This window comes from Narcine bancroftii, chromosome 1, assembly GCF_036971445.1.
Source record: "Narcine bancroftii isolate sNarBan1 chromosome 1, sNarBan1.hap1, whole genome shotgun sequence".
Classification (NCBI taxonomy): Eukaryota; Metazoa; Chordata; class Chondrichthyes; order Torpediniformes; family Narcinidae; genus Narcine; species Narcine bancroftii.
Window position 1 is genome coordinate 451,742,032 of NC_091469.1, and position 16,455 is coordinate 451,758,486.

The following is a 16,455-nucleotide window of genomic DNA, read 5'->3' on the forward strand; positions in this document are numbered from 1 at the left end:
TGGTTGGAGGGTGGTGTACCACAGGGGTTGGTGTTAGGCCCGCAATTGTTCACAGTATACATAAAAGATCTGGAAGAGTGGACAGAGCGTAGTGTATCTTAGTTTACTGATGACACTAAAAAGTGGTAAAGCAAATTGTGCAGAGGATTCAAAGAGTCTTCAGAGAGATATAGATAGGTAAAGTTGGTGGGCAAGGGTCTGAAAAATGGAGTACAATGTAGGCAAACATGAGGTTATCTATAGGAACATAGGAAGTAGGAACAGGAGTAGGCCAAAATGGCCCATCGAGCCTGCTCCGCCATTCAATACGATCATGGCTGATCTAATTTATGACCTAACTCCACCTACCTGCCTTCTCCCCATATCTCCTAATTCCTCTTTGGAAGGAATAATGGAAGATCAGAATATTATTTAGTGGAAAGCAACTGCAGCATGTTGACATGCAGGAGGACTTGGGAATCACAAACGGTTGATTTCTAAGTGCCGCAGGCTATCAAGAAGACAAATGGAATGATGGCCTTCATTGTTAGAGGGAATGAATTTAATAGCATGGCCTCAAGATTCAGCATAGTAAATTTGGGACAGAGATGAGGAAGAAATCCTTTTCCCAGAGGTGGTGCATCTGTTGAATTCACTGCCCATTGAAGCATTGAGGAGGTGACTTCAGAAAATGTATTTAAAACAAGATTGGATAGATTTCTACATAGTAAGGGAATTATGGTATGGAGGGGGTGGGGGGGAGAAGGCAAGTAGATGGAGATGAACCAATCAGCATGATCACATTGAATGGCCGAGCAGGGTCAATGGACCATATGGCCTTCTCCCTGCTCTTATAAGGAGCAATGGACCTGGACCCTGAGAACATTCTGCTCATTAATTATTTGAAGAATCTTGCCATTAACCATTTGACCTTCCAAGATTTAACACCTCACCCGCATCCAGATTAAACTCCATCTGCCATTTCTCTGCCTACATTTGTAATTAATCTATATCCTGTTTTATTCTTTAATAGGCTTTTACATTCTCCATGGCTCCAACAATCTGTATAATCTGCTAATTAACTAATCCACCCACCTACTTTTCAGCCATCATTTATCTATACACAGTTTTTATCATCAACAAACTTATATGTTTCATTACTAGTTTAAGGCCTACAGAAGACCTGCATCCTAATTAACCTGTCAATCTGAGTTTCTTCAAGGCCACACTCTCTGTCACTTTTTACAGGGTGGAATAACAAATTGGATGCCAATGTTTTGGTCTTAATTTGCTCATTAAATTATGCATGTTGTTTGCAACAATGGCATTTCACATCATATCAAGACGTCCAGCCAGCCTTTACTCACTTCAAATGCCTACTGTCCAAGTTGGCATCTCCATGCCCCTCCATTTGGCTCTGGAATAGCTGGATGCCAGGGATACCTAGGTTAGAAAACCCTTCATAAACTACAACTCTGCCTTCAATACCATTGCCCACAGCAAACTCACTCCAAAACTTCAGATCTAGGCCTCAGCATCCTCCTCTGCAACCGTATCCTTGACATCTTATCCATCAGATCCCAATCAGTGAAGATTTCCTCCAGGCACACTCAACAGCGGCACTCCTTAAGAATGTGTAGTCCCCTACCATATTCCCTCTATACCCACGCCTGTACAGAAAATACCATTCCAATTCTTTCTTCAAATTTGTCAACGACACCATCAGGTATTAGATAACGATGAGACAAATACAGGAAGGAGATTGAAAGTCTAGTGTTATGGTGTTGAGATGACAACCTCTATTTAAATGTCCATAAGATATACTAAAAGATCATTCACTTCTCAAGCAAAACATTTCAGTAACAAATGGGTCAAGAGCAGTGATTCTCAACCTTCCCTTCCCACTCACATATCACCTTAAACAATCCCTTACTAATCACAGAGCACATGGCATAGGGATTATTTAAAGTGGAATGTGAGTGTAGGGGGTTGTTTGAAAACCACTGGTCTACAGTCACCCATTAGCATACTGTAGCAACAAGGGACAGCAAAAGAAAACATCTGTCCCAGCCTTTCTCCCCTTGGCAAGACACTCAAGCTATCCCAGGAAAAGGCATAGATATTTATATCTGGATCCTTCAAGTGAACTGACTTTGTGATGTTAAAAGGACTTAAGCCTATCCACAGCTAGTTATAATAAATTGACTGTTCCCTACCTATGCCTTGCAGACTGCAAATAAGGCACATTCTATTTGAGCTCCTGTGTTTCAGTCATAAATCTCATTCGCTTACAGTTGTAACCTCTACTGTCAAGAACATCCTGTTAGACAGAGGGAAATTTATTTTAACTTTGTTCATTACATTTTTCTGACCTTCCTCTTGAAACTGCACAAACAGTGAAACCAGAGGTCACTTTCTTGGTGATCCCCATGGAAGCTTGCTGTACTTTCATTTTGTTTATTTGATTAGATTTCCATCCTTGACAGCTGGAATTCTTACAGTCTCTCTCTCTCTTCTTTGTCATGTACCAAAGGTTCTCTCCTGACATTGATGGGTATAACATACACAATACAATGCCATTTGTAAAAGTAATAGAGCTGATTGGAATTGCAAATATTATGCTATCACAGATAATCTCAATTGCATGGATTATATTAACAAGAGCATAAAATTCAGAAACAAATGCAAAATTATATCATTTTTCTCCAATCTCCAAAAATGCTATACAAAGATACAATTTGTTAAAGGAATTATCTCTATATACAGGTATCTACAAATTCTAACAAGAATTTCATGATGTTTAAAATGAAAGATAATATTGAAAATATAACCAAGAATCTTTAGGTTTTACAAAAATCTGTCCTTGGAAATTATTACTATGTTAAAATTTCACCACTTATTAATCCTGATGTAAATATCCAAGCTTCAGAAATCAGGCAGATTACTAAACAAACAAGGAAGTGACATAACCTGTAAGGGAAATTTTCATGAAAGTTAAGAAAGCCCATTTGTATTATTAGTCTAACAAACATAACAAGCTTTTTTGTATGGAGAAATAATGGAGAAATAACACAGCACAGCATGTGATCAATTAAATGTAAATGTGATTGTTCATTTTTTGAGATTGCATTAACACTTGGGAAGTTTATCAAAAATCAGGTAAATGGTGACCAGAAATGTACCTGCTGACAAACTATTTCATGAACATTATTTTTGGGTGTACATTTATCCATAGGTCAAAAATATTCCTCAAGAACATACATTGAATCATATATGTAAACACTTAAATATATAATTAAACACTTACTGGAAAGTAGAGAAGTAGAGCTCCAAAAAGAATTGTCTCCAATAAAACAAGTCCAGATGCTCTGATGCTCTGAAAGAATAAATATGTTTCACTTGCAAGATCATATAATATCATATAGTATCATTTGGAAACAAAAAACAATAGTACAATGCCAAATATTAAGTAATTCAATCCACAATCCTATTGCACAAACACCTCTCCCATGTACTTCTTCCTTTATTTCACGATACTTTTTAATCATACTTATAGTTACATCTCCACAAGCCTTTAACAATTAATTAGCATACATTATTCTTTCTTTGGCTTGGCTTCGCGGACGAAGATTTATGGAGGGGGTAAAAAGTCCACGTCAGCTGCAGGCTCGTTTGTGGCTGACAAGTCCGATGCGGGACAGGCAGACACGATTGCAGCGGTTGCAAGGGAAAATTGGTTGGTTGGGGTTGGGTGTTGGGTTTTTCCTCCTTTGCCTTTTGTCAGTGAGGTGGGCTCTGCGGTCTTCTTCAAAGGAGGTTGCTGCCCGCCAAACTGTGAGGCGCCAAGATGCACGGTTTGAGGCGTTATCAGCCCACTGGCGGTGGTCAATGTGGCAGGCACCAAGAGATTTCTTTAGGCAGTCCTTGTACATTTTCTTTGGTGCACCTCTGTTCACGGTGGCCAGTGGAGAGCTCGCCATATAATACGATCTTGGGAAGGCGATGGTCCTCAAGGTACAAATGAAACTGTCTCCAAGTCTGTGTCTGCTTCTTCAAAATAGAGGAAGTCACAACGGGGGCACCGGATGCAGTAGATGGCCCCTGTAAATTCACAAGTGAGGTGTTGCTTCACTTGGAAGGACTGTTTGGGACCCTGAATGGCAGTGATGGAGGAGGTGTAAGCTCAAGTATAGCATTCCTTGCAGTGATGTGGTAGGTATTGAGGGGGCAATTAGTGGGAAGGGATGAGTGGATGAGGAGAGAGGGAGTAGAAGGGAAAATGTATCTAGTAGTGGGATCATATAGTTGGTGGCGGAAATTATGGAGGATAATATGCTGGACCTGGAGGCTGGTGGGGTGGTAGATGAGAACAAGTAGAATCCTACCCTTGTGTTTCAGGTCAGAGGGAGGCAGGGTAGTTCTACTGGAAATCGAGGAGATGTGGGTAAGACCTGATTTGATGGCAGTCGAGTAGGTCACATTTTTTGAAGAAGAATCTGAATGTTCCTGCTTCTATCTTACCACCCCCTTTCATAATTTTATGTATTTCTTGAAGATCCGCTTTCATTCTTCTAAATTCTAGTTAGTAAAGCCCCAGCTGATGCAAATTCTCAAGCTTCTAATGCAATTTTTCATTGGCTTAACCCCTCATTTCTGGACTCAACCTGGTTAAATCAACCTCCAAAGTCTGTATATCCTTCTTCAAGTAAAGAGACCAGAGATTATGTAGTTAGGAAAAGGGATGAGAGTTGCAGAGTGAATTTAGTAAGCTAGGAGTGAATCTAAAAAGGAGGGGCTCAAGGGTAATGATCTCTGGATTACTCTCAGAGCCACGTATGGGTGCGAATGGAAATAAAAAGATAGGCCAGATTAATGCGTGGGTGAAGATCTTGTGCACGGGACCAGGATTCAAGTTCTTGGATTATTTGGATCACTTATGACAAAGGTAACCTACACAACAAAGAAGGATAATGTCTGGACTGAAGGGGGACCAATATTCTATCCGGGAGATTTGTTAGCACTTCTCAAGAACCTTTAAACTAAATTGATAGGAGGCTAGGGCTCAGAGCAGAGATGAGTCAGATGAGGTGTTATGGTCTGGTACTATACTCTGAGAGCAAGTATAATGGACAGGATAGGCAGGAATACATCAAAGAGGGAGGAAAAACCTTAAAGAAGAGACAAACCATGCTGGCGGACCAGTCAAGGGCTCAGCAGTTGAGGGACCTGCACAGGCTGTGGATGGCTGGGTATCAGGTATCAGAGCTGGGATTCAAGAGGGTGCTGCAGGCAAGGTGGTCTCCCAAAGGGCCTCTGGTGCTGAAGACTTCCTCATCGTGTTGAAGATTTGGATCAAACATGAGTCTTTGCAGTTGGAGAGGCTGGAGGTGAATCTATGGGCATTTAGTGACTCTGAAGAGAGTCACTTTGGCTTCTCTTCCTCTCTCACTGTAAGGGGTACTAGGTGGTGCTTTGCCTGCCTTACAGAAGGCAGAAGGCAATTGTGTGTAATATTATGTGTTCTGTACAATTACGTGACAATAAAGGCATTTTGTATCTAAATGGACCCTGGGTTAATAATTTATCATATTTACTGACAGTATGAGTTGGAAATCACGTATGGATGGGAATGAAAAGAAAATTGTGATGTTTAACTCCCACTCTGCCCATATTCTTCCAAACATAAAATATCATCAAGGAAACTAAAATCTCCCTTTTTTATCTCGCTTATCTTGCTCAGTCATTCATTCATGCAGAGAAAATTTGAGAACTGAGTGTTACACATTGTTGTAAGCATCTACTGCTTAAGCATATATCACAATAGACATTGAAAAGTATGTCCACCACCTGGTCTTGGGGCATTGGGTAAGTAGGTTTTCAGATAGTACAAAAACTGGTGGAGTAGTGTACATTGGTGAAGGTGATCAACGGATACAGGTGGATGCCATCTGCCATTTCTCTGCACGCACAAGCCAACTAAGGGAGATATTAAATGAATGTTTTGCATCTGTATTTATCCAAAGGATGGACATGGAGTCCATAGAAGCGAGCCAAATTGCAGTGAGGTCATGGGCTCCACACAGAGTACAACAAGTACAGAAATTGCAGGGACCCGAGTAAAGGTATTTAAGACATCCTTAACCATGGCGAGGTGCTGGAGGATTCGAGGATAGCTAATGTTGTTCCATTGTTCAAGAAAGATTCTAAGAATAATCCAGAAATTATAAATTCAAACTTAAGTTTATTAACATCCAATTGAACTGGTGCAATCTGACGAAACAGCATTCTCCAGTCCTTGGTGCAAAAGCATGCAAACACACCTAAAGACATAACACACAGACAGGCAAACAATACATGTGGAGTGTGTATGTAAAAATTAATAAATATTTTAAAATAAATAGAAGAGTCTTGGAGGGTTTGAATGAGCAGCTCTTTCAATCATTCACCAGCCTTACTACCCATGGAATAAGCTGTTTTCTCAGCCTGGTTGTTCTGGCTCTGATACCCCTGCATGTTTTCCCAATGGGAGTAGCTGAAAGATACCATCTGTGGGTAGGTAGGGTTCCTCAGTGATTTTGTGAGCCCTCTTCAAACAACTATCCCAGAAAATAACATTTACAGGAGGGAAGGAGACCCCTGTGATCCTCTCTGCTGCCCTTACAGTCCTGTAGATTGATTTCTGATTTTATTGCTCTACAGAAACTCTACCACACTGTGATGAAGCCAGCCAGGAAGCTCTGGATAGTGTTCCTGTAGAGAATCAAAAGATGGTGGCTAGTAGCCTTGCCCATCTCAATCTTCTCAGGAAGTGCAGTTACTGTTGCATCTTCCTGATGAGAGAGGAGTTGTGTGTCCAGGATAGGTCACTTCTTATGTGGACTCCGAGGCACTTGCTGCTCTCTCCTCTTCCACTAATGATCTATTAATGTGTTGTAGTGCGTTGTTGTTGCTGTTCCTCCTGAAGTCCACAATAATTTCCTTTGTCTTGTCCATGGTGAGACTCAGGTTGCTGTTCTCCCGTCATATCATGAGATATTTCACCTCTTCTCTATAGGGCATCATTGCTGCGGATGAGGCCAACTACTGTTCTCATCTGCAACTTTGATGACTCTTTTGGAGTTGGATCTGGCGATGCAGTCGTGGGTCAGTAGTGTGAAAAGGAGTCGGCTGAACACACCGCTCTGAGCTGTATGTGTGCTCAGTGTAATGGTACACATCATTCTGCTGCCAACCCAGTGCTCTCTCCAATAGGAAGCCCAGAACCTAGTTCCAGTGAGGACAGTTTCTCCACCAACCACTGGGTGATAGGATTAAATGCCAAGCTGAAGTTGATGAACAGCAGCCTGGTATATGAAGTGTCATTCTCCAGAATGGTCAGGTCAGAGAGGAGGGGCAAGGCTACAGCAGCATCAGTGAAATGGTTCCATGTGAAGGTAATTTGAAATTGGTCCAAAGTCTCTAGCAGGTGTGCTTTGATGGCTTCCCTCTCCAGATGCTCAAAGCATTGAATAAGCGTTGGGGGCAGTGCCTCAGGGCATTATTCATCGAGGCCTGTTACTGTGGCCTTTTTTGATACCAGGATAATGGTGGCATCCTTGAAACCCACAGGAACGATGGACTTCTGCAGTGACTGACGTGTTGAAGATGTCTGTAAGGACCTCCATCAGTTGGTCAGCGTAGTCTTTCCGTACCTGACCAGGTAGGTTGTCTCACCTTGCTGCCTTGTCTAAGTTCACCTTGAATAGGGTTCTAACCATCACGGCTGCAGCTATGCAGGGGTTCCATTCATCAGGGGGACACGGAGCTTTCCTCGGCATCAGATGAGGCTGACTTTTGAAAGTGGGTAAGTTGTGAAGTATCTTAAGAGACTGTATACATTACTCGGATAGATATGCACAGATTAGGAGTAGCCAGCATGGTTTTGTGCATGATAAACCATGTCTAAACAATCTTAGAGAGATTTTTGAGGAGTATGCAAGTAAATTTGATAAAAGAAAGGCTGAGGATGGTGTCTACATGGAGATAAGTAAGGCCTGTGACAAGGTCCTGCATGGGAGCCTGGTGAAGAAGGTTCAGTTACTTGGTATACAGAATGAGGTAGTAAATTGGAATAGACATTTGCTATGTGGAAGAAGCTGGAAAGTGATAGATTATGAATGATTTTCAGACTGGAGGTCTGTGACTAGTGGTGTGCCTCAGGAATATGCCCTGTGTCCATTATTCTTGGTCATCTCTATCAATGATCTGGGTGATAATGTGGTAAATTGGATCAGCAAATTTGCAGATGCCATTAAGATTATTGGTACAGTGGGAGCAAAGAAGGTGTTCTAAGCATGCAATGGGATCTGGACCAGCTTGAAAAATGAACTGCAAAATTGCAATAGAATTTAATGCAGACAAGTGTGAGATGTTGTACTTTGGGAGGACAAACCAAGGTAGGTCTAAGATGGCAATTGGTAGGCAACTGTGGAGTGGAGCAGAACAGAGAGATTTGGAAATACAGAAACATCATTACTTGAAGGTGGTATCACTGGTAGATAGGGTGGTAAAGAGAGGTTTTTAGCACATTGGCCTTCATAGATCAAAGTATCGAGTACAGAATTTGTAATGTTGCATTTGAAATTTGGAGTATTGTTTTTAGGTTTGCTCACCTATCTACAGGAAAGATTATACTAAGATTGCAGCAGTGCAGAAAAAAAAATGATGCTGCCAGATCCTGAGGAGCCATGTTATAGATTGATTAGGTCCGGATTTTATTCTCTGGAGTATCAGAGAATGAGGAGAGATTTGATAGAGGTACACAAAATTATGAGTGGTGTAGGTAGAATAAATTCATGCAGGCTCTTTCTACTGCGGTTGAGTGAGAAAGAGTGAGAGAGCTTAAGGGTGAATGGTGAATATTATAGGGGAATATTTGGGGGTACATCATCACTCAGAGGGTAAGGAACAAACTGCCAGAGGAAGTGGTGGGTGTGAGCAAAATTGAAGAGATATTTGCATAGGTACATGGATGGGAGGAGTGAGAGGGGTATAGCAGGCTTTGTACTGGAGGCAGGTCAATGAGACTTGGCAGAAAAATAGTTTGACGCAGTCTATATGAGCTGAAGGCCCTGTTTCAGTGCTACAGTGTTCTATAGTTCCATGCTAAATAAAATGCTGTTACTTATCTAAATCCAAACAGTAATAAGTGGATTCAATTCCCTCATGAGGAATGTCCCACCCGTATTGCAGATTGAACATGGCTTATGTAAGATCCAGTACAAGAATTCAAAGTATCAATCCAGAATAGAAATACATCATCAAGGTGTCTTAACATTTACCTTACACCTGCGGAAGTGGTAGACAACCAGCATGGCAATGAAATCCAGCAACATGCAGAAAGCTTGGAATGCGATGATGGCAATTCGCAAGTGCTTGTCCTCCTCTGCATGGCAGGGACTGTCATCCTGACACGAGCTGCATCCATTCCTACAAGGAAGGCACTCATACGCACTTCCATGCTGGCTCTGGAGAACGCCGTGCTCTGTAAACTTCCCTGAAAAAAATACATTGCAAACACTTAGGCCCTAAACAGAAACAAATTATTATTTCAGCAAGTTCTGAGACATACATTAGAATCATATTTAATTTGCAGAGATTTAAATGCATCTAGAATATTGCCAGCATTAAAATCCCAAATGAACAAAATGGTATAATATTGCATGCTTGTTCTCTGGACATCAAACAACATCATTGTATAGATGTTGCTCCCTCAGAAGGGAATTAATAATCTTTAGAATGGGTGATCAGCTGCATATAAAACAGCCAGACAGCTGCAGTGTATCTGGAAGATTCAAAGAATTACTACAAGGGCAAGTCATGCGGAAACAAATGTTGCTCGTGAAATGGGAAGAGGTGCAAAATAAAAGCAATTTGTTTGGAGCAGCTCAAGTTCTCCCTCATAATATGAGGTCTCAACTTTAAACTTGTAATTCATAATACAGTCAGTATTCAGTGGTTAAAATTCAGAAACTAACAAGTATAACATCAAACTTTTAGTGAGCTGAGTCAGCTGAGTGACAGCTGATGGCTCTCAGACTTGCATGCATGTCCATTGAAATGCAGCATTTTGAGATGAGCTGGAGCCAGATGTCATTGTATCTACATTTCATTCCACTTGTGCAGTCATCACTGAGCGCAATGGAACAGTAACACATTGAGCAAGGGGACTGGATACACTTTGTGTCAGGTCTTTAATGAATTGAAATATTTTGTTCAATCTAAACTACATGATTTTCCTTGAATTGCAGATGCAAATATTCTTGATATATTTTTTTTATTTTACTGTTTGTTCACAGTGGATTGAAATCACATATTTATAATGATTCATTGGATTTAAGATCAGCTTCAATGGCTGGGTTTTAAAATGATTGGGAGTGTGACCTCAATATCACATTAATTGAAGAGCCAGTTGATGAAATAGAAAAAGACGATGTGGTCAAACAGTAATCGTGGCTTTTATTAGCGGAAACTCATGGTACAATAATAAAAGACAATAAGTGCACATACAGTTATAGCCAAGGGGATAGCAGGAGATAACAGTAGAGATAATGCACAGCCAATGTTAGTACAGCAGGGGGAGAGGGGCAGCTTGGCAGACATTCACCACAGTCTCCCCCGGCAGAAGAAGGGGTAAAATCAAAAGGACAGCTGCTAGGAAAGACTGAAGCAAGCGATACATGAATACCATGTTTGGCCTTAAGAATACTGTAACAGCCAAAATACGCCAGTATCTAGCAAGCAATCGAAATATAATGAGATGTTTTATGAATATGTCAGCCTATCAGGTAGTTTATGAATTCTGGTGCTTCGTATCAAAACAGGTGGCTCCTTTGCGACCTTGGGAACTGGTACAGGTCCTGGATCTGTCGTGTGGGAAGGACCTGCTCCAGAATCGCCAGCGTGAGGCAGTGGAGCTTCAGCATGGCCATCTGAAAGCTTACTAGGGGTCACAGGCTGGCAGGGTGAGTCCAATCTCTCAGGCTCACTCTGAGTAGGGGTGCGAGGAAGGCACGAACCAGGCGAGGCCAGATCTCTTAGGGATACAGTGTGAGTACTCTTGTCTGGGAATTTAACATGAGTGTGGTTGGGATTAGTATGCAGTAGCTGAACTGGTTGGACTAGGGGGTCTGTTTTATGCGCCTGAGCGTGGCTCTTCAGCAGCATGGTTCCAGGCTCAGATAAACAGGATGGCCAGTCCATCGCAGTTCCTGATTTCCTAGAAAAGGCAAACATACGTTCATGAGGTGTTTGATTTGTTGCAGTACACAATAAAGACCGAATAGAATGTAATGCCTCAGGTAGCACCCCCTGACACCGGGTAACAGGGTAACCATGTGTTTTGAAAGCAAGATTAACTGTCTTCCAGACTGTAGCATTAGCCCTTTCAACCTACTCATTGCCCTGTGGGTTGTAGCTTGTGGTACGGCTGGTGGCAATCCTCTTTCGTAGCAGAGCTCACCGCAGTTCAGTGCTCATGAATTGTGAGCCTCTATCAGTATGAATATAAATGGGAAAACCAAAAATGCTGACAATTCTGTCAAGTTACTTCATGACAGACGCTGACGAGACATCAGGGCAGGGTATCACAAAGGGAAACCTGGAATATTCGTCAATTACAGTAAAGAAATATACATTTTTGTTGTTGGAAGGTAACGGCCCTTTAAAATCTAAGCTAATCCTCTCAAAAGATTGAGATGCCTTGATGAGAGTGGCCTCCGGAGCTTTGAAGTATTGCGGTTTGCATTCTGCGCAAACAGGACATCTTTTAGTCGTTTTCCTGACTTCTTCGAGAGAGTAAGGAAGGTTGTTAGCCCTTATATGATGGAAGAATCTTGTGACTCCTGAGTGACACAGTCTTCTATGGATCTCTTTTTGCTCCTCCAGTTGAGCACCAGCAGCAGATCATGTCAATGCGTCAGAGGGATCATTTAACCTGCCCGGTCTGTACTGGATCTCATAATTATTAGTTGAGAGTTCTATTTGCCAGCGTGCCATCTTATCATTCTTGATTTTACTTTTGTGTTTAGTACTGAACATATAGGCTACAGATTTCTGATCAGCGACAAGAGTAAATTTTCTGCCAGCTAGAAAGTGTCTCCAGTAGCGAACAGCTTCAGTTATAGCCTGGGCTTCTTTTTCAATGGCAGGATGTTTAAGTTCAGGTCCATGTAACATGTGGGAGAAGAATGCCACAGGTCTGCCCTTTTGATTAAGGGTTCCTGCCAAGGCACAATCTGAGGCATCAGTTTCCACTTTGAATGGGACATCCTCGTCAATGGACGAGAGTGCAGCTTTGGCAATATCAGTTTTAATTCTCTCGAAAGCCTTCAAGGCCATTGGAGAGAGAGGAAAAGATTTATTGCCAAACAGAGGGTGTGCCTTCGTGGCATAGTCCCAAACCAATTTGCAATAGTAGGAAAAGAATCCCATACACCTTTTACGGGCTTTAGGTGGTAAGATGCTTTGAGGTCGATAGTGGAGTACACTTTGTATTGCGCTATCTGATTAATCATTTCATTGATGCGTGGCAGGGGGTAGCCATCCAGGTTAGTGTAATGGTTGATTGTCTGGCTGTAGTCAATAGCCAGTCATCTCTTAGTGTGATTTTTCACAACTACCACCTGGGCTTGTCACGGACTCTTACTGGGTTCAATTACTTCCTCTTTAAGCAATCTCTGGGTCTCAGCTTTGATAAACTCAGGACACATTTTCTTGGTGCTTCTCTTCTTCTTCTTCTTCTTCTTATCAGTGCTTCGCCTTACACGCTTTAGCAAAATGGCCATAGCTGCAGGTAGCAAATCGAGCCAGGCACTTCTGTCTGGGGTGCTAGCTCTTATCACAGGAGTAGCATTTTTCAGGAGTTTGCCCTTTTCTTTCCTTCGGGGTTCCACCACACCTGGATGTTTCCTTTTCGCTTTCTAGCATTTCACTGGACCGCATGGCACTTCTCAGTGTTTTGGCTCAAGTGACTGCCCGGTCGTAGGTTAAGGGCTCTGTCTCCAGCAGCCTTTGTCGGATGTAACAGCAGTCAATCCCTTTGACAAAAGCATCCAGCTTCAAGGCATTGTGGTGTTGTTCCACATTGACTGCCTTGACACCACATTCGTTTGCCAGTGAGTTGAGGGCCAGTGCATAGGCAGCATCACTTTCCCCGGGTTTCTGGCGTCCAGTCAGCAACTGGTTTCGAGCAAGCACCACATTCCATGGTGCTACATAGTAAGCAGTCAGACGTTCCCGGGCTATAGCCAGAGTGGTAGCTCCTTGCGTTAAGGCAAAAGGGTCCTCACCCAGCAGATACTTCAGGTGGCCCCACTGTATCGCCTTATTGACCATGTTCTTTCGAGCTATGTAGTAATCGAAACAAGCACTCCAGAGGTTGAAATTTTCTCTGGCCCTCGGAGCAGACTGGTCAATTATCAGCCGCTCTGGCTTGAGTGCTGGATCCATTTCTGCTAATAAAATTGAAGTGCCAGTTGATGAAGTAGACAAAGACGTTATGGTCAAACAGTAATCATGGTTTTTATTAGCAGAAACTCATGGTACAATGAAAGACAATAGGTGCATATACAGTTATATCCAAGGGGAGTGTCCTTAACAGTAGAGATAATGCACAGTCAATGTTAGTACAGCAAAGCTTGCCAGCGGGGAGTCCGGCAGCTTGGCAGATACCACTCTTACTTGATTACTGACTCTTTACAATTTAAGGTGGTACACAGAACACATATGTCCAAATTTAAATTATTTAGTTTTTTTATGCATATGCTGACCCATTATGTGAAAAGTGCAAAATTTTTGAAGCCTCATTGATTCACATGTTTTGGGAATGTCCCATATCAGGAAGATTTTGGGAGAATATCTTTCAATCTTTATCAACGATTTTTAAGATTAAGATAGACCCATGTCCTTGTTTGTTTTTTTCTCATGAACCAGATATACTTTTGTCAGCATCTCAAGAGAAAGTTTTAGCTTTTAACTCATTGATAGCCAGACAAGCAGTTTTAATGAAATGGCAAGATGGACTCTCACTGACTCATGCACAGTGGCTACATGATGTAATGACATATGTAAATTAGATACAATATTAAAGATAGAACGTTTCAATTTGGAAAGATATGCGGCCCATTCATAAGCCCCTTTTCCACTGTTATCCCAGTTAATTGGTGGTGCAGTGTCCTGGGAAAGGAAGCCCTTTGTGCCATTTCCACTGGACCACCCTTAACTGGGACACTAATTGCTTTTCCACTGAACACACTCATCTCCGGGGATTGGCATGTTCTACCTTCAACTGGAAATAGGTGACTTTCCGCTGTCCCTTTTCCACTGAATTTATCAGCACACTGGGATCAGCAAATGATGGGGATATGAGTGGGGAAAGAGGTGTTTAATCCCCGGCGTGAAAGGATGTCATTTGACACTGACATTCAGTCAATGTTCCTTTTCCACTGGATACTGTTTCAGTAAATTTCCAGTTAATTCCTGGGACAGGTTGCCAGTGGAAAAGGGGCTATAGAATACTATCACAATTGGCAGTTTTAAGTAATTCTGATGCTCCAGCGATGTTCCGTCTATCCTCTGAGAGTCACTACTTGATCCATTTTCTTCTTTTTTGTCCTATTAAATAACCTTGATTAGAGGGAGTAGTTACATGACTATTAATTTCAGTTTTTAAATTTTTTTTCTATTCCTTTTTCTGTTTGTGTTAGATAAGTTGATTATATATGGTTTAACCATGATTATCCTAGATCATCACATTTACTTGGATATTATAGATATCCAAGTCATACCCAGAATTACTTAAAACTGCCAATTGTGAGGTTTCTCAGTTGGTTGTTTTTCCAGACTCTTTTGTGTAGTCTTCCAAAGGCGCTATCTTCCTGCATCTCACCTGATAGTCCTGTCAGAATTTCATGTCTCTGTAAGATTTCCTCTCATTCTTCCAAATTCCAGTGAGTATAACCCCAAGTCTATCCAGTCTTTTTTCATACATTATTCCTGCCATCTCGCTGCACTCCCTCATTTGTGTTTTATTTTTTAAAGGTTCCTTGCAGAGAAAGCTAAAAAGAGTTCAAAAGTTTTTGATGATGGCAGGACATGAATGGCCCCAAAATGTTCCAGGGTCCAGGTCTCAATGATTGTGCACCCATGGAAAGGATCCAATGTGGCTAAAAAAATTGTATAACAATGCAAGCACATTGAAGTCTCTGTGCAGGATTTTTTGTCTGTGAGAAAGTGTGAAAAAAAAACAGAGCCATGACAAAATATCGGTTTTGTTCACTCACACACTGATACTTTGCAAAAATATAGCCATATGACCTCTATCAATTAGCTTCCCATGATGTAACATTAATGTACCTCTATCAGTTCAGTATTATACACAGAATTCTCCTAAATTAAGACACATTAATTTTCACCATATTTGTGGCCCTTCCCATGTCAAAGAACAAATGAAAAGCTGGGATATAAATTCAGCTTCTATGAGCTCTTCAGTGCTGAACACGGGTATAAAAAAAGGTCAGTGATTTTATCATTCTAAGGTTTTTAATGCATTTGTTTTCAGTGAGTTCCACAGAACAAGTTAATTACCACCTAATTGAGCTAATCAACACGAAGCTTTTGACATCCATCATGAACTGTTACAAAATGAAATAACGTGCAATTTATTTTTTGTCATATTAAATGCAATGAGGACTTAAGTGTGTAACAAAAAAGCCAACTTGGCTTGTTTGTGCTGTGGCGGCCCGCAATTGCAGAAATCGGGAGCAGATGCAGACGGAAATCGCTAAAGTGACTCCCAGGACAACGAACCGGTGGGGGTAGAAGCCGGAGCAGCATCAGATCAACAGCCCTAAAATGGCATTGGTCAAACTGCCCAGCTAACTCAGCAGAAACAGGCTAGGGAAGAAGGGCATTCATATGCATGGATGTTCCCACCCACTATTCCAGCTTTAATAAAGGAGTGAGCTTAACCTGCCACATTGTGTGTATGTGTTTCTTTGTAGCGATCAGCTGCAATTGGTGACCCCAATGTTTTAGAAGGAATCTAAACCTAGCGATGGAGAACAAAGCAGCTGTCAGTGCAGTCAGCCTGAAGTTCCCGACCTTCTGAAATGTTCGACCCAATGTGTGGTTCGACCAGGTGGAGGGTCAGTTCTAGATCAAGGGCATCACAGCAGAGACCACCCGATACTACCATGTGGTCAGCACCCTGGATCCGCAGACTGCAGATAGAGTGGCCAACTTTTTCCACAGGCTACCATCAGAAAGCACTTAACTGCCTTCAAAGAGATATTAACCGAGTCGTTCAAACTCTCGCGGTGAGAGCAAGGAGCACGTTTGCTCCACTTGGATGGGCTTGGAGACAGATCTCCGCCATCGGCGAGACGCTGGCCCTCCTGGGAGATGAGCAGCCCGGCATCATGTTCGAGCAGGCGTTCC

General features: G+C 41.9%; 1 protein-coding gene across 1 annotated transcript in view; it reads right to left on the minus strand.

Moving 5' to 3' along the window:
- The window catches only part of gpr158a (G protein-coupled receptor 158a), a 694,119-nt gene that overhangs the window by 268,706 nt on the left and 408,958 nt on the right, over positions 1-16,455 (minus strand). Inside the window, exons 4-5 of the mRNA XM_069914575.1 lie at positions 9,300-9,514; positions 3,287-3,355 (exon numbers count right to left, since the gene is read on the minus strand). Of these exons, the coding sequence (XP_069770676.1) occupies positions 3,287-3,355; positions 9,300-9,514 (284 nt within the window). The remainder of the gene's footprint in view (positions 1-3,286; positions 3,356-9,299; positions 9,515-16,455) is intronic.